General features: G+C 37.8%; 3 protein-coding genes across 3 annotated transcripts in view; 2 read left to right on the top strand and 1 right to left on the bottom strand.

Moving 5' to 3' along the window:
* Positions 1–8,271, top strand: part of LOC112560454 (CD109 antigen-like) — a 29,003-nt gene extending 20,732 nt beyond the window's left edge. The window contains exons 24-40 of the mRNA XM_025232324.1: positions 93–179; positions 425–538; positions 733–834; positions 1,397–1,525; positions 1,645–1,789; positions 2,353–2,529; positions 2,894–2,975; positions 3,315–3,471; positions 3,964–4,044; positions 4,694–4,874; positions 5,287–5,501; positions 5,758–5,907; positions 6,377–6,439; positions 6,724–6,833; positions 7,019–7,166; positions 7,636–7,738; positions 8,081–8,271. Coding sequence (XP_025088109.1) covers positions 93–179; positions 425–538; positions 733–834; positions 1,397–1,525; positions 1,645–1,789; positions 2,353–2,529; positions 2,894–2,975; positions 3,315–3,471; positions 3,964–4,044; positions 4,694–4,874; positions 5,287–5,501; positions 5,758–5,907; positions 6,377–6,439; positions 6,724–6,833; positions 7,019–7,166; positions 7,636–7,738; positions 8,081–8,160 — 2,124 coding nt within the window. The 3' untranslated portion in view covers positions 8,161–8,271. The remainder of the gene's footprint in view (positions 1–92; positions 180–424; positions 539–732; positions 835–1,396; positions 1,526–1,644; positions 1,790–2,352; positions 2,530–2,893; positions 2,976–3,314; positions 3,472–3,963; positions 4,045–4,693; positions 4,875–5,286; positions 5,502–5,757; positions 5,908–6,376; positions 6,440–6,723; positions 6,834–7,018; positions 7,167–7,635; positions 7,739–8,080) is intronic.
* A 961-nt stretch (positions 8,272–9,232) lies between these two features.
* Positions 9,233–12,974, bottom strand: LOC112560037 (protein Red-like). Its single transcript, XM_025231598.1, has 7 exons — positions 12,695–12,974; positions 12,052–12,403; positions 10,768–10,925; positions 10,454–10,550; positions 10,139–10,190; positions 9,628–9,783; positions 9,233–9,529 (listed from the first exon to the last, which is right to left on the bottom strand). The coding sequence occupies exons 2-7, from the start codon at positions 12,077–12,079 to the stop codon at positions 9,388–9,390; spliced, it is 633 nt and encodes a 210-aa protein (XP_025087383.1). The 5' UTR covers positions 12,080–12,403; positions 12,695–12,974; the 3' UTR covers positions 9,233–9,387.
* An 867-nt stretch (positions 12,975–13,841) lies between these two features.
* On the top strand, positions 13,842–20,481 carry LOC112559665 (hyaluronan mediated motility receptor-like; the record flags this gene model as incomplete). Its single annotated transcript, XM_025231000.1, has 12 exons — positions 13,842–13,955; positions 14,120–14,215; positions 15,414–15,517; positions 16,213–16,290; positions 16,467–16,655; positions 17,119–17,642; positions 17,832–17,918; positions 18,467–18,574; positions 18,931–19,001; positions 19,557–19,705; positions 20,035–20,312; positions 20,457–20,481. Coding segments are annotated over exons 1-12 (1,755 nt in total), but the record flags the coding sequence as incomplete, so codon positions are not given.
* Between the last annotated feature and the right edge of the window lie 4,281 nt (positions 20,482–24,762).

Below are 24,762 nucleotides of genomic sequence, written 5' to 3'. Positions count from 1 at the left end.
GTGTGCAAGGTCGCTGACGTCACGCTTCCGAAGGCTTCCGAAGTTCCGAAGGCTTCCGAATTTGCTTCATCGTTCAGGAATAAAAGATACGCGTACCGGACACCATCACATCATGGGTTACAACTGCCTTCGCCACTAATTTGGACTCCGGGTTCGGGATCGTTCCCCAAGCATCCAAGGCAAGCATTTAGCTTCTTAATGGCTTTTTTTGATAAGAAAGTTTCCAAGCGGTAGAAATGCTTTTTTTAAATAAAGAATTTATATTTATTATAAGGCTTTTAACAATTTACTGTTATGATGAACTCTCTAACAAAGAATGGATTCGTAACAGCAAGATAGCTGAAGGAAACATGCAGCTAGGAAGAAATGAAGTCAGTGAAATAAAATTACATTTTGTGTGTGTGTGTTTCTTTATTTGAAACAGCTAACAGTTTTTCGGTCCTTTTTTGTGAGTCTTAATATGCCGACATCAGTGGTGAGAGGCGAGTATGTCGTGATACAGGCTGACATCTTCAATTACCTCCCTACTAATACGACAGTAAGTAAAATGCAGCCAGGTAAATTAAGACATTCTTGTTGTTTTACATTCTTGTAAAGACAGCGAGATATGTAAAATTTAAGTCTTGTTGTATTTTGCCTGCGACTTATTTCGATATAGGCATATAGCTTAAACCACCTTTTCCTTCTGTTAAAAACTGTTACAATGAACTATTTATTTTAAAATACCGACAGGTGTTAGTGACCCTTCCTGCTTCTCATGAATATATGAACGTGGTTATCGACTCCGATGGCAGCGAAATTTTAACTTCTGAAGACCAGAAGCAGGTTGTACAGGCAAGTGAAGTTTATAAAGTTTATCTTTGATGTACTTTCTCTTAGATTATCTAATTCAAAAGGTATCGGCGGTCATCTGACTTCATTCTTGTACACTCCTAAAGGTGAATCTTAGGTTAGAACAAGGGTGGGCAATTAATTTTTCCAAGGGGCCGCATGAGAAATTGGGATGGTTTTAGAGGAGCGGACTAATATTGTTAACTCAGTTTTACCCAATACTGTATATATAGTATATATACTGGCGGGCGGGCCGGTCAGAGACAGGAGGCAGGCCGGATCCGGCCCGCGGGCCGCCCCTTGCCCAGGTCTGGGTTAGAACATTAAAATAGGACTTGAGTGAGAAATATCTAAAGTGTAGTTTTGAATCTTACTTGTTTTTTTTAACTTGATTTTAAAGCGTGATGAGAACTTAAAAACCTTTTTGCTGCGTTTGTTATATTAGTAGGGTGGACGTTTACTGAACTAATCATACCTTTCAAAACTTACAATTGTTTTCACTACGAAGATCAGACACTCAACCAGCACTAATTATGTTAACAAACACTTTCATTTCGGTACTCAGATCAGCTCTAATGAGCAAGCAGTTGTACACTTCCCAATCATCCCCTCTGGCCTGGGAACTATCGACATCGAGGTGTCGGCGAGGTCCACCATGGCAGCTGATGCTGAAAGAAGACAGTTGCATGTGCAGGTGACTTTGAAAAACTCGCGCACACGCACGCACACACATCAAACAGGCATGCAATCAAAAAACCAAAAAACAAGCAAAAAACAAGTAGCGAGCTGACACTCTGATAAATGTATCTTCAGGCCGAAGGCGTACCCAATGAGTTCAGCGTGCCAGTCTTCATTCACCTTGATCCCACCAGTACAAACAGCTTCACTAAGAGTTTCAACATTACTTTGCCAAGTGATATCGTGGAGGGCTCGTCTAGGGCATCTATCCGTGTCACAGGTGAGTATCCAATTTTGGACTCAAGAAATTGGATTTTGCTGAAATGGTATTTTTCTGAAATGGTACTTAGCTGAGGATGTCTAACTTCTATATGAAATGTATCATGTCAATTTAATGCCAGTGTGTCAAGTGGAGATAACAAAATCAAATACTACACGATCATTAGTCTCGAATTGCGTTGGCATGCACGCACCCACGAAACACACACACACACGTGCACCTGTGTCGTTGAGGAGTCGGATGGCCGATGGCATAAAGGTCTTTAAAAACTTTGATTCTGCCCCATAAGGTGTCCACTCAACTGCATTACAGGGTGACTATAAGAATTACAATACGAAGTGGGTGTTGTTCCCTGAATTACTCTGGCTCTTAGCGGTTGTTTGTAAGCAAGTGTCAGAGAAGCAGCTAAATGCTTGTCTTTACCCAAGTAGAAATGCTGCTTAGATTACTCTGAGTTGTCAATATAAGTAAATATACAAAATGAGTAATTCGGAACTTCTTGTTGTTTCATTTGACGATGATGATTGAAGATGATGATGATGATTATTATGATTATTATTAAGGCGACATACTCGGGCCAAGTATTGAGGGGCTGGAAAGTCTTCTGCGAATGCCTACTGGTTGTGGCGAACAGAACATGATCTTGATGGCACCTCATGTCTACGTCTACACATTGCTAACCTCCACGAGACAGATTACACCAGAGCTTGATGCCAGACTGAAATATTTTATTGAGAGAGGTACGTTGTCTGTACAGTAAATAGGCAAAACCGTTCACATTAGGTTTTACAGAGAAGTCAATGCCTGAAATATCGTCGACATACATTTATCTAGTTTTCACACGGCTACAAAACTCGTTTCGCTTCCCTCCCAGAATGGTAATTGTTACATTATTGTGTTTACTAGTTGTTTTTGTTTTAACGGGTTCACTGTGAGGTATAGATATTTTCGTTTTAGTTTCTCTTTTATCAGATTTTCCACTTCAACTCTTTCTGCTCCTCCGTCGAGTTTAGATTATATTATAATAATATCTGAACTGCTTTGTACTTGACCATCCTACATCAATGACTGGAAGGTAATAGAGAATCAAACAAAAATATGCAGGATACCAGAGAGAGCTGACATACCAGAGGCATGATGGCTCCTTCAGCTCCTTTGGTGACCGTGATTCAGCAGGCAGTACATGGTACTGATAGATTCTACTATCTCCACGATATGATATTTATCACAAGGATAAACAGAGGAAAGAGGAGCGATGACCTATGGTCTTTCTTAAACAGTATCACGCGGTCAACCACTGAAAATATAATTTAAGGCTGAAACAGGGATTAGATAATTCGCCAAACGTGTTTGTTCGCAAGCTCCTCGTGCCAAGCTGCAACAAAATGTTGATTCTTCGAGTTTTTACATTTCAAAGCCTGTGTTGTATTTTGAAGATTATGTAATATTTTTCAAGCTGGTGTTGTTTTAAAGCTCGTGTTTATATTTTAAGGCTTGCTTCGTCTTGCCAACTTGCCGGTTTCAGGCTGACGGCTTTTGTTCTGAGAGTGTTTCACCAGGCACGAGGCATCATCTTTGTGGACAAACATGTTCTGCAGAGGGCTGTCTACTGGCTGCTGAGTCATCAGAACACAGACGGCTCCTTTAATGAGTTTGGTCATGTTTATGATGTGCAGATGAGGGTATGTATGTATGCTGTATTAATACTTATAGTCTACATATCTAGCCTGTAGGCAGCTGTATCGATTACTTAAAATACACGATACTAATAATGAGAATAAAATATTCATAAAAATAGAGTAGGATTTGCGCATTCAGATTTCCTGCATACCTGTACCTTTGACCTCATACCTGTACCTTTGACCTCATGCAGATGGATGTGCGAGAGAAGAGAAAGCCATCCAAAGGGTCAAGGGATGCTATTTAATCCTTTTGCTAAGAAACTTTTGCTAAAAATTTTTTTTCCCTTTATTTTCTCAAATTTTTTTCTTATTTAAAGATGACAGTTTGTGAAAGGTAAGTGAAAGTGATATACTTTTAGTAGAATAAATTACACACTTCACTAACCAAAAAACCGCAAAGTATACAAAAAATAATAAACTAAAAGGAAACAAATAAATATACAAAACATTGTTTCCGAGAAAGCGACTGTCAAACATCTATGTTGTTCCCAGAGTTTCGGCGACCACTCACCTGGACTGACTGCTTTCGTCCTCCTGGCTCTGACAGAGAACACTGATGCTGACTGGATGACGGTGAGAAGTAACTACTACACTCTGTCACACTGGCCATTCACTACACAACCTTGTAGTCTCAGCTGTTATACAAGATAATTGGGACACAACAAAGCTTTCATTTGCTAGTCCCCATTCACTAGAATGTTTCACTCTTCACATTAAAAATTATTTATCAGGTAAAGTTCATTGCGAGGGATACATGAGCTTGAAATGAAAACATTATTAAGTAAAAATGAACGAACGAACAAATGAAAGCAAAAAGAGAAGCTTTTAAGAAAATTGACAGAAAAAAGAAGTGAACTTTGAAAGAGCAAGAAATCAGAGGTTACTGAAGAACCCATATGAGACAAAAAACAACTAAAGGAATTAATGTAGGCCTAAACAATAATTATATTAAGATTTACTTGGTAAAGTTGAGTAGCATTTTCGCAAATCTTGACTTGTTAAATGAGTTAAACTTCGACATTCGCCGTGAGTGACTTATTGTAGAAGCATCATGACATATGATATTGTAAAAAAAATCTTAACCTATGACATCATGACTCGTGAAATATTGTAGAAACAACATTAATGAGGCACATATAATGGAAATGGAAAGAAGCTGATTAAGAAAAACGATGTCCAGATGCAAAGGAACCATCTTTGCTGATTTCTTTTTCTGATGCAGGGTCCATACGACATACTTGGGGCAATCAACAAGGCGAAAGATTTTCTTATTGGGAGTTTTGATAGAATTTACGATGAACTCTCCCTGCTTCTGACATGTTATGTTTTGCTGGGGATGCCGAACTCCAGTGAGCTGGAGGAGAAAATATTGACGGTTCTGAAGACGCGAGTGTTAAGAAACAGTGAGTTCTAGTCACTTCATTGGATTGAAGAGTATGGATGTAGGTGTGGTGGTTGATTGTTTTAGTCGAGCCCAAACAGGAGCAAAACACGAAGCAAGATCATGGAAAATCTGCCATACATAAGACATTATTTTTGTACACTTGGTTTTTAATTTCTACCATTATCCATAATCCAATATTTATCAAATTCACTTGGTCAAATGTAACGAATATTTGTAATAGTGGCGTAAAATGAACATCCAGGACATAACAGGCACAACTGTAAGAAAATATAGCAGATATAGTCTTGCTGTGGAAATTTCTTGAAGAGAGATATATGTTAAAAGTAGCCCTCCTTCTATAATACAAACCCGTTTATCAGTCAGTGAATGTCACAGATTTTCATGTATCCTTCTCATTTCTGTACATCCAGACGAGATTGTGCTCGGGAGAGTAAATCAAACCAATCAGGTCAACTCTTACAGTCGCTGGGGAACAGGCTACACCCGCGCTCGACCAATAGACATTCAGCTTACATCCTACGCGCTGCTTAGCTTCACAGCAAGAGGTCTGTTCCAGGAAGGACTGGAGCTACTTAGCTGGCTCACTCATCAACGGAATCCTTATGGAGGCTTTGTGTCTACTCAGGTGAATGCGAAATATCTTGGTCATTAACAATCGAACTCGTCAGTAAAGTATATAATATTAACGGGCTTTAAGTCAACAGAATGAAAAATTATTAGTTTTAAAAATTCTACTATGAAAAATTGAAGGATTGTGGAAAAAAAAATAAAAGAACTGTGGAAATGGAAATAATAAGAAAGTGGAAAGATTATGAAAGAAGAGTAGAAAAAAATACTGTCGTCTTTATCTGTCCCATGCTCCTGTTATTTTTGTTTGACAGGACACTATTGTGGCCCTGCAGGCCATGACAGAATTTGTAAAACATTATGCCCCTTCTGGATATGACATGCATGTCCTTGTTAGGACTGAGCAGAGTCCCTTTCACTTTGAGGTCAACATGAACAACTCTCAAGTACTTCAGTCCCATGGGGTAAGTGATAAGACAAATATGGTCTCACAGAGGTTACTATAACCTGTACCCTGGTACTTCAGATCCACAGGTTGTGTGTCGGAACACAGGTCTTCTAGAGTTCAGCATAACCAGTGGTCTGGTACTTCAGATGTTAGAGGTAAGCGTGTCTTTACATCGTTCACTAGCACTGATACCAACATGATGGATGTCCTTATTTTCAGACAAAAAAGATGCGCGGGTGCTGGCACAGTTCACTCTATACAGTCATAATTTTTCCTAGTAAATAGATAATGTAAGTTAAATTATCTATTTACTAGGAAAAAAATGATTTGTGTTCAAGCAGTAGCTACTGTGCATGCAATGTCTAATAGTATTAAAATAAGTAGGTTTATGTGACAATATAATGTCAAGAGGTGCTGATAAGACGCTGTACAATATATTCTAACATTAAGATTAATCTTTGCTAAAAATTTGCTTTCTGAAATAGTTGTCATACATTCCAAAAGAACTGACTTTTGAAGCAACTGGGCATGGACTGGTTGTTGCTGAGGTATGTGGTTGGCATACATATTTATTATTAAAATGAAGTTGAAATCATCCGGATTCTATCTGATACTGTTAACACCTCTTTGGCAGCTTTTCCAAAACAAAAAATGCTAATAGATGGGAAACTAATAAAAATAAAATATAGTTTAAATAAGAGACACCTTTATCTTTGAGTTTTATCTTGTATAGTGTCCATGCAGGCTGTTTACACAAAGTTTCACATTTCAAATTGTAAACTGAAGCTAAAAATTTGGAGACTGAGATAAAAATTGCTTACTTTTTTCACAGTTGGATGTATTCTTCAATGCGGAGTCAGACTTTGGAGAATCGGCATTCGATGTGTCCACTGTCCTCCTGGACGACTACCTCAACAGTTTTAAACTCATGATCTGCACTCGGTTAGCTCTACTTCGTCTGCTGTATAATCCATCATGCATGTCTTTTATTAATGTCATCGCTAAATCACATTGTATTCAACCTGGCACAAGCTAAGGATTGTGTTTATCATTTAAATTTGCATTGTATTTTTATAATCTCGCTCAAATTTAATAGGCTTTTTCATGTCATGTGAATATTATTACAGCTATAGACTTGCTGGAGAAAGTGGTATGGTGGTACAGGAAGTAGGAATCCCATCAGGCTTTGCACCGGATGTGACGAGCATAGGGAACGTGGCCGGTCTGAAGCGCGTGGAACAGCGGGGACGATTCCTTGATGTCTACATCGACAGGGTCAGTGATGACATACTGCAAAGCTGGAGTCTTAACTGATTTGATCCTTTAAAAAAGCTAGATAAGCTGGATAAGCAATGAAAAATTATAGCCTCATTATTGATCTTGAACAACAAAAAGAAACAAATAAAAATGACCGTCAGGAGCACATAAACTAGGAGAGATGCGTGGCTAAATTTTGGTATGTGTCCATGTGACAAGCAGAACTTGAATGTTCACGTGACTAGCACAGGTGGACAAAGTAAGCTCAACAATCACAGCACTGTGGTTCCTCAGCTATGCCTCGATTTGTCTCGTGAATGGTTTGTAAAGAGATTTTTGCTCAAACCAGCCACAGTTCTCACCCTGAGCTTGACAAGGAAGCCCCAAACGCGGTTCTAAACAAAATTGTCTATTGACCACAGATGGCTCAATCAGATTGTTTTGTTTCATAACTTTTATAAGAACTTCACAATCTTATGTTTCGAAGGTTGAAAGGAATTCGATGTGCTACACCGTTATGTTTGACCGTCGAGACAAAGTGGCCCACTCACAGACCAGTTATGTCATCACACAGGAATACTATGAACCCGGTCTGTATAGAAAACAGAATATTCAATATTAGTTATTTGTTCCTTGGAACCACATTCCGCACAGGCGTTCATATGAATATATTCATCACTGACAACATTCAACAATCTAGCACGAAAACAATACATTTAAACTTTCTTACAAGAATCCTTTTTCGAAAAATAAAAACTTAAACAGTTCTATAAACGTAGTATATAATGGTTTACTTGGATGTACAGTTTTTTTCAGTATTATTTTTAATCCTAAATCTCTGTAAGGCCATCTCTAGATAGAGAATAATGAATACTAATAAAGCAAATTAATAAAGACCTTTAGTCACGCAAATGAAATCTTGATGGTTGCAGGTAACCGAGATGTTGTGGGCTACCAGCCTGTTAGTTTGCGAGATGCCACCGTGTGTGATGTCTGTCAGGACTGTTGCTGACATCTCTTTTGGAATGCAGTTTGAAAACCTTGTCCATTGTTTAAAAATAGCACACAATGACATATTGAGGTAAACATACAACGCTCTTTAACAAGAATAAAGAACTGATAAAACGAGTGTTGGCTTTTAAATGTTTTTTTAGTGATGCAGGATCTTTTTAATATATAATTAAAAACACGAAAGTCAGATTTATTTTTTACCTACTCCTAATCACAACCGGGTGAAGACGATAGAGACGGTATGCCCCTAAATAAACCCGAAATCAACAATCCAGATCCCAAAACAAGAGGATTACTTAGTGTGTCATAAAGAGATAAGGTTGATACTCTACATGAGATTTTCGAGTGGCTAAAAGGCTAAAACTCTCGGACGAAGTACCCTCACCAAGTGTCGGTTTGACCTCTTCCGATCTTTGATGTCGGTACCTCGTTGTGAGAAATATACTGAGTATGCAGTGGGCAGACTACATATTATTATATTATAATAATATTATAAACATACTATTACTAATCCTAACCCTCTGGTCACTATACTGAGTATGCGGTGCCCGACTACAGGAACGTCTGGACAGCTGTTGTCGCAAGCTGAGTATGTCTTTTAGACAGGTATCTCTGTATACTCGGTATAGTGCGAACTGGCTGGTACCAGCTAGGTTTCGAGGTTCTGATTATTTGCTGCTGTTCATCAGGCGGTCCTGATTATTAATTCTTTTTGAAGATTGCTATTAAAAGCTGGACCAGTTGCTAATCTGCCACAAAAACTTAAAAATTTAGTGTACATATGTGAAGAAATTTTAACATATTTCACAAATTTGTGTCTTAGAATTAAATTTTTAGTACGGAGTATAAACTATGTGGTTCTAAAATATGGTTTGACATTCAAGATTTACTGACATCGCATTCATGTTATCTCAATTTTTTTTAATTTATTTAATTTTCTAATTTGTTTTCAGTATCTCTTCTTTTACACAAGTTTTACACTGACCTCAATTTAGTCTAAAACCAATAACAAGTGATACTACGCCACTCTGGACTGACTGGAAACCAAAGGCAAAAACAATAGACAATATTGGTTATCAAGCAAACACAGTTTAATAATCAAACATGAATGAGCGAAAGAAAAGATGGAACAAAACTTAAAGAAAAAAATATCACCAGCAAATATTTGGGCTTGCAAACACCAACAGCATATGATCTGTGTATCCTGATGTTTTTTCAATTGCTGAAACTAATAGTTATGCTTCCTTGAATCACCAGCTTTTAGTTTCTCGGTGACTCTGTGGCTTTGTTTAAGTTCCCTGTCTAGTCTGGGTCCAACTCTACGTGATTTACGACCATCAGACATCTTCCTTCCATACTGCAAGGCTGCCCTGAAATGCAACAAAACCAAATTTTGAAATCTATTCCATACTGTAAAATTATTTTATGATACAAAACTTTGGGAGAAATCTACAAAGAAAGTACTGACTTTGGTAAAGCTTCTCTTCGAGACATGTAGGAACTGTATTCTTCTTGCATGTCAAAGCCCCAGCGTTCAACTGATCCCTTCTTGCTGCCCTGGTCCATCTTTGTGTTGTCTCCTTCCTCATCAGAGTCGTCAATAGCATCAGCTGATTCCATCATTCTGCACAGCCATCATCAATTATCAAGTTTGAAAAAAAGCGATTCCCTTCTTGCCAGTCTTTATTTGCGTGTACAGCCTAACCCTGCCTTCTATATTCCCTAACCATTCTCAATGGTTAGCATCTTGTTAATATAATCAACATTTCATTACCAAATCTGAGGATTCCAATGTAATAACAGACATCAGCTCCTGTAAAACAGAACCCTGATAAAACTAAAAAATATCTGCAACACAGATGATGAAGATTTATGCTTATTCAGGGTAGCATTCAGAGTAGCTGTCAATCTATGGCTGTGCCAGAGAGGTACATTTAATTATGGAAATCAGTAACTAGGTATGATGTTTTACTTAGTACCTTTCATCAGCATCCGCAGCTTTTTCTTTAGGTTTGTCATCTTTCAGTTCTCCTGCATGCAAACAAATAAGACAAGTAAGGGCACCTGTTTCACCTTTGGACTTTATTTGATTTTTAATTAATGGCGCTCTATATTAAACAAGAAATGCAGAATACTTTACAATGAGCTCAATACATGAATGCTTTGTCTTTTGTCAGCTATTCTTGATAAGAATCAATGCGCTTAATCTAAGGGCTGGGCTATAGTTAACTTTAGTTAGCTTGTAAAATCAGTTCAATAGAAACATCAACATAAAAGATTTGCTCAAAAACCACCTTTCTCCTGGAGTTCCCGTTTGTCTAGTCGTAGATTGGAAAAAATATGAATCACTGTGTTGATAACGAGGTCATTCATCGTCAACGTTGCGGTGTTCTGAGAAAACAAATCACCGAGCAATTTATTTTATATAAACTTTGGTTCCGCTTTTATATCTATTTACTAATGCAAAAGGATTTGTGATTTGCTTTACACACACACATACTTCTCAATCAGTTACTCCACACTTTCTCCCTCTAACAGATGGTAGTAAGATGAACGAGTGACGCATAAAAATTGATTAGAGGACACACACACAAAAGTGATATCTAACCTCGAAGCTTGGGCAGTCAGCCTTGTTGCGTATGATGGTACTTGGTATGTCAAAATTACCATCTTCCAGGTCCACAGCATACGCCATCCGTTTGGGGAAAAAAAGTTCGTTACGCGGCGGGATTTTATTTTTGTATAGTGCGCGATAGAGGTGGCAATCTGGTAAGAACATAAAATGCATATTCCAAAACTATATATATATGCATACACACATGAAATATACAAACACGATTCTAGATAAAAAAAGAAAAAAGAAAAATAATAAAACATTGCTTTAACTTCAAGGGATGTAGTAACATCTAATGCTTTGGCAGTCAACCATAATCATGTGAAGGTTTCCACACGTTATTAAAATAATACTATTAAAAAAATCTATTATCGTTAACTGCTTTTTTGTCCTTCACATTCTTAGTACTGATTTATCGCTGCTAAAGAGTTGATTTACTCCATTATATTAAAAAATACAACAAAGGACTAGAGTTTATTATCTCCCTTGATCTGAAGGCTTCTTGAAATGTTCAAGAATGTGTTGACTAACCTAAGCAAAAGTATTTGCACGCGAATTAGATAAGTAAGCTGCTGCTGTCTAAGTTCCCTAAAAGGAATTCTTCTTGAAAAAAACAAACCAAAATATGCTATCTGTTAATAAAATCATTTTGCCCACAACAAAAGTTAATTTGTCCCAGATGATTAAGTGAGTCAGAGACGAATTAATCGCAGATGAAACAATTAAGTAGATAGTGAGTCAAATATTACCGAAAGGAGTCACGATACTTTATTCAAACATAGAATATAGATACACTAGTTCACCTGCATATTTTAAGCAGAACCATGCGAATAGTTTTAGCCACCATTTTACTTCACAAAAATTACTTCACAATGCGCGTGCAATGGCAAACAATCGTGTTTTTCTTTTTAAATAATCTTTTAAATTGAAAATTTTGTCGACTTGTATTTTGACTGTTTTTCCTTTGCTCATTATTATTATTTGTAGAGACTGTGGTCGCTGTGTGGGCTCTCATTGAACTTGAAGCATATGACAAAACAGCAGGTCACTCATACCACTGTCGTCAGTTGTGAAAGCCGCTTTAAACAAATACTGAAAATGTGCTACAGAAATTGTTATTGTTAATTTATAGACATGCTGTGCTTATTATAAACCGTCAAGAGAACGCGTGGTCTGGGCGATGGATGTGACCATTGTACTCTCCGCACTTGATGCTAGTTGCTAACGAAGGCTGTTCTCTGTTTTGAAACATGCAGACCATCACTACAGTCTTCTTACCTTCCTGCAGCAATATGTAGGAAGACATTCTTTTACACTTGCAAGATGACTCGGGTATCACTGAAGGGTACAGCAACACAAACTCCGGAGTACGCGAGCTGATCACAGAACTGTCTTCGCAAGGACGTGTTAAGTGGACTGCTGTCTGTCTGCCAAGACCAACGCTTAGCCTCTTTCGAAGTGATCAGTCATGCCTCGTTCTAGTAGTTAATCTGAAATGTGAATAAACCGGAAGCTTTCTTGTCTCATGCCTCGATTTAGCAGTTAATGGTCTGCCAGCAGTCCAGGGATATTAGTTCGTGGTCTTCGTCAGTGTATCCACTTCTAATGTACCCGTGTTTGTCGACCGCACCTGGGGGTGTAGCAATATGAATCGTTGAGCCATATGAATCGTTGAAGCGAGGCATTCGAAGAGAATGTACTGAACCTAACAAGAAATAAAATACTAAAAAGTTAAATTTAACAGTTGATAAACAAATGAAACGTTTAGGTTCAAATTATTATAGCTTGCAAGTGATGTGGATAGTGGACTATTTTTGTTTGATATCCCTGCGCGAGTGGGTGTTTGATCGTCTGCTAAAGAGTAAATACACGTCAAATTTAAATAAAAACAACATGAAAAAGCTAAACACATACAACTCACGCTTTATTATTGGTTTTGATTTAGTAAAATACCACGAAAATGTCTGCTAATTCATTCAACAACCCTAGAAGATCCATAGTTTCTACGCATGAGCATGCCTCGCTTCAACGATTCATATTGCTCAACGATTCATCCCGCTACATCGGCAGGTTGACGACCCGACAGCTGACCTGCGGTCAAACGGGTGACACATCGCACGCGTGGCACTCACCTGGCGACCGGCCAGCTCTCGGGAGGTTAGAGGTTCAGCGGTGCGGAAAATACCGGCGCGATGAGTGTACGCCCCTGTAGCGGGATGAATCGTTGAGCAATATGAATCGTTGAAGCGAGGCATGCTCATGCGTAGAAACTATGGATCTTCTAGGGTTGTTGAATGAATTAGCAGACATTTTCGTGGTATTTTACTAAATCAAAACCAATAATAAAGCGTGAGTTGTATGTGTTTAGCTTTTTCATGTTGTTTTTATTTAAATTTGACGTGTATTTACTCTTTAGCAGACGATCAAACACCCACTCGCGCAGGGATATCAAACAAAAATAGTCCACTATCCACATCACTTGCAAGCTATAATAATTTGAACCTAAACGTTTCATTTGTTTATCAACTGTTAAATTTAACTTTTTAGTATTTTATTTCTTGTTAGGTTCAGTACATTCTCTTCGAATGCCTCGCTTCAACGATTCATATGGCTCAACGATTCATATTGCTACACCTCCACGGGCTCCACCCCATGGAGTTAGGTGCTAGGGTGTTAGCGATCGAGGGTCAGTCAGTCTTTACTAATTGTGAACGCGAAAGCAACTTTTCCACACTGATCTACGAAAGTTAATAATATTATACAATACTTTATGCTTACTTTCAGGCATGATTGTAATTTAAGTCGCTTATTGCATAAATACCGCTGCTAATGCAAGTATTGCTGCTACAATCACAGACTTAAGCTCAAAAGTGAAAGTAACATGCGCACTCACGTAGCGTAGCGTCACTTCCGGCGAGATTTTAACAAATGAGCAAATATTTATTTATTATGGCAACAGAATAGCAAAATGTTGCATTTTCTGTAATAATTATATGAAATAAAAATATTACATTAATTTAGAATAAGGTAATAAAAACACAGAGATTTTGCAAAGTGAGTAGCGATTGGTCTTCCCACAAAAGCGACGGCAAACAGCGGCGGTCTATTCAAAACAAAATCTTCGGATTCTTTATAAATGTCGTTTTCAAAAGCACCTGTCAAGCGTTTTAATGATGTTTCAGGTGAGATCTTCTGTTTGATTCTATAAAACTTAAGTTATTTAAGTCTACGTGTTGTACGTCAGCAGACAATTGGTGTGATCTTTTGTTGTTTCAGAACAATTGTGATTGTTATATTTGTCCGCATGTTGTGGTATCTTTATAAGCTGCCGATTTCACATTTGCAGGTTGCGCTCCACCTGTTGGAGCATATGATCCTAAAGAGGAAAGAAATCTGAAAGGAGCATACATCGAGAAATCAGATCGCTTCAAACATCCAAAAGGCAGGAACATAATTTTAACTTTTATAATAATAATAATAATAATAATAATAATAATAATAATAATAATAATAATAATAATAATATAATAATAAATAATAATAATAATAAAAAAATGCAAAATGTGTAAAACGCATACTCACACTCCCAACGAGCATATGCTCTTATCGCCTAAGAACTAGAACAAAACATGGACACCACTAAGGGACTGAAAAACAAATAACATCTGAACTATAAAAGAATAAACAACAGTACTAGCAAAGAATAAAATGTCAGCAAGCATAGCCATTTTTCATATCTGTAAATCAAGATCAGTACTACAGAGACTTGTACAGACTACTTTGAAGTAATCCTGATGCTATGGCTTTGCCAAACCCTGTCCAGCTTAGCCATTGCTGATTTTACTGTCACAATCCTGATTTGGATATCTTTGAGGCTTACTCCATTCATGTAGATATCTGCTTTGCCATAGCCAATGACCATGACTTTATTTTTGTCAATGTCGGTCTCCATTTCATATGATAGAACTATCAGTCTGTTAGTAAGGCCTTGTCATTCTCTGTCAGCACCTGCTCATTGTCAGGGCAGGGTCACAGGGAAGTGCCAAAAAGATGCATCTTAAGTTTGAACTAAAAGGTGGTAAGAGAGAGGGATGAAGGGTGACGGTAATCTGTTCCAAGTTGATGGAGCTTGGTAGGGAAAAGACCTTTGTCCGTCTTAGCTAGTGGGGCTCGAAGAAGCTTGGTGTTGGAAGATGAGTTTGTACTTTACACGATATGCATTTGGCAGCCAGTGAAGCAAGTGAATGATAGATGATATAAGTTCATATCTAGATGGTCTGCAGATGAGGCAAGCAGCATTATTTTGGATCCTTTAAAGTCTGTTGAATAAGAAGAATGTTTGTATAAGACAGAATACTATCATATGACCTGTCTCTCTGCACTTCACATTACCAGCCATGAATATAGAAAGCAACTTAAAAGGAAGGGTATAAAATAGTAGAGCGCCTTCTCTCTCTAGGGTCAAGACGATTTGTTGTGTGAAACCTGCATGTTGTTACAATACTGTTTGCTCTCACATGGCTTGATTATTGGTCTTGGCTTCTGTGACTAGTTCATTGTGCTTAGAAATGTTGACATTGACAAAATCTTATTAAGATACTAGAATGATTTTTTTAATGATTGTTTTTCGCTACCTGCAGATGTTGCTCCTAATTCTGATTACATGGAATACTTCCATCATTCTCAGCTGACTTCCAGCACTCCCAGAAAATGTGGCTCCGCAAACAGTTCCTCATCTTCTGAGGTGACACTTATATTTCTTTTTTGATGTTCTAGAAATACAGTGCATAGAACAGCTGCCATATTGTAAGTGACATTGACAGTAGTTGAATGTATCTTGAAATTAGCTATTAACCATCCAAAAAGTGCTGTTTATGAAGAGAAAGTGTCTCTAGTCCTAGGGTTTGCTGCATAACATGTTTTAAATGCTTAAAACTGTTCTAAAGAATTTAAAAACATTTTTCAAACAACACTTGTATGTCAGTTAGATATATTGCAGAAGGGCATATAAAAAATTGTGCTGATGGGAATAAAAGTCTGGAAACAGTTTTTAAATTCCAAAATTGTCTTTTGCACTGTGTTTCTATAAAATTTTTTATCTAATTAGGTTTAAGGATTTGTTCAAAATTAGAAATGTGTTGTGTAGTTGGGCCCTGAATCTTCAGATTGAAATCGTAGATGTAAGATCTTAGTTCTTGGTTCTTGGGAAGCTAAAAAGGGAAATAAATTATACAATCAGTAGCTCTTGCCTAAAATTCATGTTCTTGATGCCATCTCTGTCATTTGCACAGCCTAAGTTTTGCTTTGAGTATCCTTGTTCTTTCTGAGTCTTTTATTCTGTCATAGTTTAAGTTAATGTCTGCTAGCACATGGTTTGAGTGTGCTTGCTTGACGTATTGTGGAACATCCCCATCTTCCTTTTAATGGGACTTATTGCAGTCATCCAACAGAAGTGTAGCAAGGAAGTCAACACATTTCAGTGATCATACTGGACGTATTAAAGACCTTGAACTGGAGGTGAGCTTTTCAGGCTCTTTCAATTGTTTTTGTTGAACAAAATAATAAAAAATCTTAAAGTTAAATTCTTAGAAAAAAACCTGCTCTCTTCTTTAAACTTTAGACATAGAAAGGATGTATGATTAGATACAATGTTTTAATGCATAACTACTGGTTAATTAATATGATTCTTGCAGCTCCGGAGACTTCTGCATGTAAAGGGAGAACAGGATCGCGAGCTGCGGCAGCTGCGTGAAAAGTGTCAGAATCTTGAAGGACGACTAAATAATGCCGATGTCGATCACACACTGTGCCTTGCTCATGCAGCCACTTTGGAGGCAGAAACTAAGGAGGCAAAGTCACAGCTGAAGGTTTTACAAATGCAGGTGAGGTGGTCAACTGATCATTCATGAATCAACAGCATCATTGTTTGTGACAGTCAATGGATGGTCAGAACTAATATCTTAAAAGGTTAATATGGTGTGCAATGTGAAGCAAATCTCTACAACAGTTTGTGAGTGAGAGGTGGGCAGGTGTGTTTGCATGTTTATAGAAATACTTGCCTTTCCTTAAAAGCAAGTTTTCCAGAAAGGTAAGGAAAACTTTTTCCAAGCAAAAAAATGACTTAAAAAGAATGAATAATTTATGGCAGATTTGTTCAGCGTCAGTTTATGAGGTTTATCTGATATAGCAATAAACAGTGATTTTCATCTTTTAAAAAGCAACTGGTCAGCAGATAATTTTGTGTTAGAATAACACAGGGAGAAACATTAAAAGACAAGTAAGATTGTATTGTTTTCATGGAAGTACTGTATTTTTGTATCCATTTTATTTCTTTTGACTCAACAGTTGCCTGTCCAGATGCAACAGAAGCATGAAAAACTTGTACAGAGTCTGAGGCAAGAACATGAAGCAAAATCCAAGGAACTTCGGCAAGAGCTAGAAGCAGTTAAGAAAAGCATGACCACGCACAGCAGAAAAATGCAGAAGGCACAACAGGAAGTGGACATCCTTCAGCAAATGCTGCAAAAAAGCCAAGAGGCCTGCAGCTCTTGCGAACAGAAGCTGCAGGCACTGCAAGAAGAGAGCAGCAAGACACAGCAACAGATGCACAGCCTTCAGTTAGAGAGGGAGAGGCTGCAGCAAGCCCTGGCACAGCAAGGAGATGTGTGCGCTGTGACAGAACAGCGGCTACAAGCTGCATTACAAGCACGAGACCAGGGGGAGAAGCAGATGGAGCAGGCACAGCAGAAGTGTTATGATCTGCAGCAGCAGTTGCAGCAGATGCAAGAGAACCACAGCAAGCTTCAAGAGCAGTTGCAAGAAGAGCTGCACAGCACAAAGGAAAACTTGGCTAAACTGCAGCAAAGTGGGTCAGTGCAGCTATTTCATACTACTAAAAAGTTGATAAAACAAAATGAGGAAATCCAGTATTTATGCTAGGCTTCCTTGAAGATTTAACTCTGCGTCTGACTTTTCAGTTGTTGTTTTGGTTTTGTTTGCTTAGTAAATAATTGCTTTTAAAGGATAATTTCATCAGTTTGTCCCTATTGTGATGACAGTATTTCTGTGGAAGAGGAAAGCAAGAATTTGAAACTGGCCAAAAAGGACCTTGAAGTGCGTGGGGACCTTATGTTCGATGCTATTAGGTATGGCTCTTGCATGGAGTAATCCATGCTGGTAGAAAGTAGAAGGTGGTTTGTAACTGACTTTGTTGTATTCAGGTAGGATGGAAAGGAGAAAAGTTTAAATAGTATAAAAATAGGGTTGGGTATATTCTTGATAAGTGATATCTTTGTCACATATATTCACAAATATATTGTTTCTTTCACAACAGACTGACTGCTGAGTAATAAATAGCATGGGAAAGCCTGACTAAAATGGAGAATGTTCACCTTCTTTAATAAAGCTAGTGATTGCATGTAATTAATCGCTTTCGATCTACTGTCTTCAGGTCACTCTGTCTTCAGTGGCACTCTCACGTGGTTATTTAAATTTTTTTTTTCATCCTGTTTTAAGCCTTTCATGCTCCATGATTTGAATAAGTCTATCTTCTACACAAAAATAGCATAAAGTCTAATCCCTACCAACTATTAACATTTTAAAAATTTATACACGAACTATTCCTCATAGAGGTATAGGGATTTGTAGGGAGGATCTGGTAATAAACTTCACTTCTCAGTCATGCTTTGTACAGGTCTCTCAAGGAAGAAGCATACAGTGAGTCTGATGTCATGAAGCAGCAGCTTTTTGAGGAGTTGGCTGAGAATGCTCTGTTAAAGGAGCACATAGAGCAGCTAGAACAGTGAGTATTGGGGTCGGCTGTGGGTTTTAACAACCAGCACACATGCATTCATTCAAGTCAGTGTATCATAATTTTCAGTAGAGGCTGGAGAAGATGACATTGTATGTGTTTTACTTCCAGCTTTGATTGCTGTGTATTTCTTTAAGATTTAAGAGATATAGCGAATTAATGATTTATCTACAAGTCATTGAAAATAGAAGGATCACAGTAACATTTTGAGATAGATGAGTCTGTTGTGGAGATAATTTGTTCTGAAAATTGTCTTTGAGGTCTTAAAAAATCTGTTACAGGCAGCATTAGAGGGCAACAAGTTTATCAATATTTGTAGAGAGGTGATGATTCTGATTATTTTGCAGAGAAAATAAGCTGCTAAATGAAACCATTCAGTCACTGACAGTAAAGCATGAAGTTCTGGAAGAAAAGCTTGGTGAGTTTTCCTGTCACATCTAAGTCAATCGCTTAGTCTGCTTGTAATGTCCTCTGTGCCGCATATCTGAAGAGAGAGATTCTGCAGATCATCTCCTTTTCAGGCCCTGCTATTTTGAATTGTCTATCCCTTTCTCTTCAAACTGTCTATATTTGAAGCCCTCGAATACAGCTTCAAAACTCATTTCTTTCAGAAATTATTTTGCATAATCCAGCAGATCATTCTATTCACTCCTCAGTTCATCTTCATCCATGATTACATTTACCATTGTCTTATCTGCTTACTGTTGGATACATTTTTTGTATAGTTGACAGTTTGTAGTCTTTCATGTGTGCTGCACTCAGCTCATTTCTACATGAGGAAGTGTATTTTACAAATTCAATTATTATAAAAGACAAAATCTCTTTTTTGTTGAAGTATTTGATGCTGAGTCCAAATGCTGCGTAGTGCTTTGTGCTTTCCAAGTCTCTGTAGTCTGTTACTTAGATAATGTAACCACGATTCCATGAATTTTAGGCAACTGATACTGATTGCATAATTTTTTTCCCTTTTTAGCTTCCCAAGAAGTTCAGGAAGAAAAAACCTGTTCACAGCTCAAAATGCAAGTTAATGTATTGCAACAAAATTTACAAACTCTTCAGGATGAACTGGAGTGCACAAAACTGACGAACAAAGATTTAGTTCAAAGCCTGACACAGCTGAAGGTAGGGGATTAGCTTGTACATAGTAATAAGAATCGGTCTGTTTTTTTAGAAGAGATTCACAGCCATTAAAGTCTGCAGTAAGAACTTTCTAAATCTTTAAAAAACAAAAACCAAAAACTGATGATAAAGAAAAGAAAATATTGCTAATGATGAAAACATCACAGGAAATATTTATGATCATAGTCTTTTTAAAGTCACAGTAAATTTAATTTTTTTGTTTACTTCATGCGCTATTTGAAATATCTAAAAAGATTTGACTTTTATGGGATTTGTAAATACTGCCCTGAAGCTAACAACTCCTTCAGTCCAATAAACTTGCCTCACAACAGGATGAACTATCATGTACAAAAAGTCGTGAGCATGGCAAAGAAAAGGAGCTGGAAGTTCTAAGCCATGCTAAACTTGACCTGGAAGCAGCCATCAAAAGCCTCATGGTGGATCTCCATGCTGTGCAACAAAGAGAAGAAGGAGCACAGAGTCAGGTGCTTCATTTTCAGACACAGGTGCAGCAGCTCCAGGTCACAGAGCAGGATCTCAAGATGCAGCTAGAGCAGCAAGTGACCTTGGCTGACCAAGAACAAAACAAGCTGAAGGATAAGTTGAAGAGGTGAGAAAATTAGGCTCGACCAGGGATTTTCAGACAGCTGACACCTGCTGCTTGAAAATCTGGCTGTAAATTTTTAAAACAGTTAAACATGGTAGATAAATGACATTACTTATATTAGGAATTAACAAGGGATTTGCTCCACAGAGCTACTGAAGAACGAACACAGCTGGTTGAAAAACACTGTGAAGAACTGCAGAGTGTGAAGAAGGCTTTGGCTTTGGATCACCAGGAAATGGATGCCAAGATGTCTGAACTTGCCCTACGATTAGACCGAAGCCAGAACTTCAACAGACAAATGAAAGATGAGCTGAAGAAGTGAGTTGGCTAATGCTTTTGTCTCAGGACAGGAAGTTTTCAAACAATCAGTAAAAGGTGACCTTGTGTTATTGTCAGATGTGATTGATCCATTTGTGGCATTAGGCACAACAGACAAAAAATAAAATAAAGAAACATTTTTACTTTTTTTATTATGTCAGGGGTTTTCTTTATGTGCATCAATACTAGTGCAACTATTTTTTTTTAGATAAATAGATAATAGGTTAATACAGTGCCCAACCTTTTCTTGCTCGAGGGCTGTACTGGACATGATATACAATATCTTGGGCCAGAACATGAAGGTTTTGCCAGAATTATGATGTTAAGAATGAAATTGTGTTATGTCTGGTTAGAATAGCGGGCTAGATGAGACACCTTCGCGGCCAGATGTGGCCAGTGGGCCTTAGTTTGGGTACCCCTGGTTAATAGTTGTGTACCTTCCCATGTCTAATCTTTTTCTAAAGGACCTAGAAAAGTAGTGCACTTGGTCACATGCTTTTATAAACATCACTTGTCACTTTTCTGCAGGCTTCTGGCAGACAAAGAAAAATTGCAGCAACAGATCTGTTGACCTGGAAAAACAGGTGAAGAAAAGCCAAGATGAACTTCAGACACATCAGTCAGAGTTTAGAGAACAGGAAGAGATGCTGCATCTTAAGCTGACAGCTTACAGGAGGAACTGAATGAGTCTGTGCAGTGCTAAGCATGTTTGAATGGTGTAGTCAGACTTGTGCATCTAAGTGGGGGGTACCATGCCAGCCAGATGCTGGTAGAAACATGCTTTTTCATTTTTTTTTTTTTTCATGCTCTTTCTTTTTCTTCCCAGCAAGTAAAGAAGTTTTCAGGAACTTGAATACAGCCTTAGTTGAGTTCTCATACATATTCTATTATTTATTAATATATGAACACAGTTGAATGGCACTTTTTTTTTAACCTTGCCTTGGAAGAGGTAACCTTCTCTTATGTGATGCAGGGATATACAGGTTTTCACTGAAAGTAGACAAAAGTAACATACTAGATCCATGCTGTTACATTGATGCATTTTGACAAAATTTCATGGTAGGCTAAAAGGTCAAGAGGATGAGTTTCAGTCTGCTTTAAGCAATAGTGAGGAGTTGGCCAGAAGTACAAGAAGCAGTTCCTGCAACAGACCGAAAAATGCTCTGAACTTGAGAACGAAGTGAAAGATATGGAGGCTGAGAAGACATGCTTCAGAGTCAAATTGACAGGTGAAAGAGTGCCTTATTAATGATTATTACAAATAATAACATTAATTATTGTAAATTTTGTACTATAAACCGCAACTTTTTCCCCCAACTTTAACCCTGCAGCCTAAGCAGTGATGTTGCTTGTTGCAGATTTTTCCATATTTTTCAGATTGTGGTTAAGTTTTTTGATGAGATCCATGTTAAAGTATAAATTGTTAATGTTGTTGCACTGTTAGCTGTTCATATTTTAAAATCAAAGCTGCGTACCATTGAAGCATTCAGATCAGTTGTCTGAAGCACACACCCTAATCGTGCTAACAACGAAACAAAAATTCCTACGATGTAGCTTTCAAGTTGTATATATTTGCAGCTAATAAACCAGTGCGGCCTATTTTGTGATATAAAATAAAATCAAGATTTAAAAAATATTTAGTAGGTACTGCTTATAAACAGGTGCGCTAAATAGACCAAAATTTACAGTAAAATAAAATGATAGCATTCTCTGGGTAGCAGTTCTGTTTGCTATTGTGTAACCAAAAGACATGCTGTGCTTCAAATATACAGTTGGCATGTTCTTCCTGCAATATTGATTGTGTACGTCAATTGCTTTCTATTTCCTTTATTGTTATTTATTATATTTATCTATTTTGGACAGTATTTTTAACAGAAAACGGTCGCATAGTGTTAGATATGGAAGGGCAGCTGGAAAGAATGCGGGAAGCAGCCTTGGAGGAGCGCAGTGGGTTTGAACGTATCATAAGTGAAATGTCTGAAAAGATTCAGCAGCTGGAGGAGACTGAAACACTTTTAAAGGAACAAGAAGAGTATGCTTCCTTTTTAGATACGTCTTTGTACTTTTCTTTTTTGTCAGTTTATGTCCGTTATTATCTGCCATCAAGGAAAACAAAATGGTGGATCAAGGAGATGATTCTCCTAAAGACAGGCTTAGTGTTTTTTCAGCTATTCAAGAAACCAAGAGTTCTTACTCAAGATGGTTAACAGCAGATTTAGTCAGCAATGAATGTTACTTCTTACTGATCACAAAAAGCAAGTATACTGCATTATGGTCCAGTGGAAAAAGTATTAACTGTGGTTTTTGGGCTTATGTTCTGGTCAACGAAAACACCATGATTATCACTAGCTTAGCAGTAGCTTGACCATCACTGACTCTAGTGGTGCCAGAATGTAGCATGTAAGCATTCATGCGGCTATATTTATTTGAAATAAATTTTTGCAGCTGGAAAAAACAAATATGATGAGTTATATTTTTCGTGTGAACCGTTTATGGAGCAGCTCGATGCTTGCAGCAGAACGCGAACTTTTGCTTGGTAAGCTTTTAAAAAATGGTCTTTTTTGTTGTGTTTTTATGATAAATTTTGTCTATAGCTTATTGCTTTTTTCTCTAAATATTCTATTTTCTTTTATTAACACATTTGGTCTATAGCTTGCTGCTTTCTCACATCTCAGTATTATGGACCCTTCTAATGTGTTCTTGCTACTTAATCATTGTATGATTGTATTCTTACTCCCTCCAAAACTGAGAGCGGTCGGTGCGCAAGGTGGCGCAACGCGTATAGCACCTGTCACCACAATACAGTGAAGGTTGGGCTGCCCAGAGTTTCATTTCTTCTCGGCCACACTGTTCTTTCTCTGCAGTGGCAATGTAATAATAATTCTAGTGTGCTGGAACACGGCGTAAAAACACCAGTCTAGTCCCCCCCCCCTTCCAAAACTGCTTTATGAGGTAATTTTTTTTTTTAACCATTGTGAGCTGTAGTATTCAGATTTTGAAAGAATGGTCACTTATATAAAAACAAGTCACTGATTTAGGTATTTAACAGATAAATAAAAAAATAATTGTGAGAGATTTTTGCAGGTCAAAGGCAGCAGGATGAGGCAGAAGTTGCAAAACTTATGGAAGAAGTGTGCCAAGCTGCTTGGTCATCAAAACCACCCGCCAAAAAAATCCAGTACAATCAACAAGATGAAGGATGAATTCATGAAGTGCCGCAAGTTTGCTCTGATCTCAATGTTTTGTCACTATCTCCACTTGCTATGCATCCAAAGTACTTGCCATTTTATAAACCCACCAAGTCTTTTTTTTTATGTTTTGTTTTTAACAACCCAGACTGCCAGTCCATGTAGCCTTGTGCCAAGGTACTCATTTTGCCAACAAAAATAAAAAATGCAGGAAGTAATGTTGGTGCGTACTTTTCCTGTCATTAATCCAAATGTGTGCTCATGTGTGCCATTTTTTTTTTTACACAGGAAAAAGAAGAATTAAGGGGAAAGTTCCAAACAGAACAATGCAATACAGACTTGAAGAGCGCCTGCAGATCCTTGAGGGTAAAAACTAGTTGACCCTGTGCACACTTCGAAAAGACCAGCAGCCACTTAGATCTCCACTTAGGCAGGGTGAGTGCATTTAACATCGCCAGACTGCTGGCCTCCGTAAAGGACAGTTCCCTACTTAGTGGACTTGTGAAACATAACCTCAGAACTGTAAGCTTAGTATTTGATGCAACAGTTAGGATGACGGCATGTTTATCCATAATAGATTTTGGCTGTCAATCATTATAAGGAAATTCTTCATTATTGTGAGGATTATGGCCAATTGTCAAAAGGATTATGTGATTAGCACAGCTTTGTTTTTCCCCCCTTACAATCCTTGTGATCTTCAGTTCGCTGTTGCTGCTGGATAGATTTTCAGTTTGAGATATGTTGTCCAATAGCTATGTGTTTTTAGGAAGTATCTGAACATAGGCACTTAGCTTAGACTTGTCACTATTCTAGGATGGCGAAAAAGGGGTGAAGTTTGGTGTGGTGGAGAGGGTAATCATGAGGAATGTTTTGAAATTCTACTGATCAACAGGAGTGTTGCTTTACCGCCTGGAATCATCCTAGGCAGATCAAAGTCTGATTATACA

The sequence above is a fragment of the Pomacea canaliculata genome, linkage group LG3, assembly GCF_003073045.1.
Source record: "Pomacea canaliculata isolate SZHN2017 linkage group LG3, ASM307304v1, whole genome shotgun sequence".
In the NCBI taxonomy this organism is placed as follows: Eukaryota; Metazoa; Mollusca; class Gastropoda; order Architaenioglossa; family Ampullariidae; genus Pomacea; species Pomacea canaliculata.
This window is presented reverse-complemented; position numbering and strand designations above follow the sequence as displayed.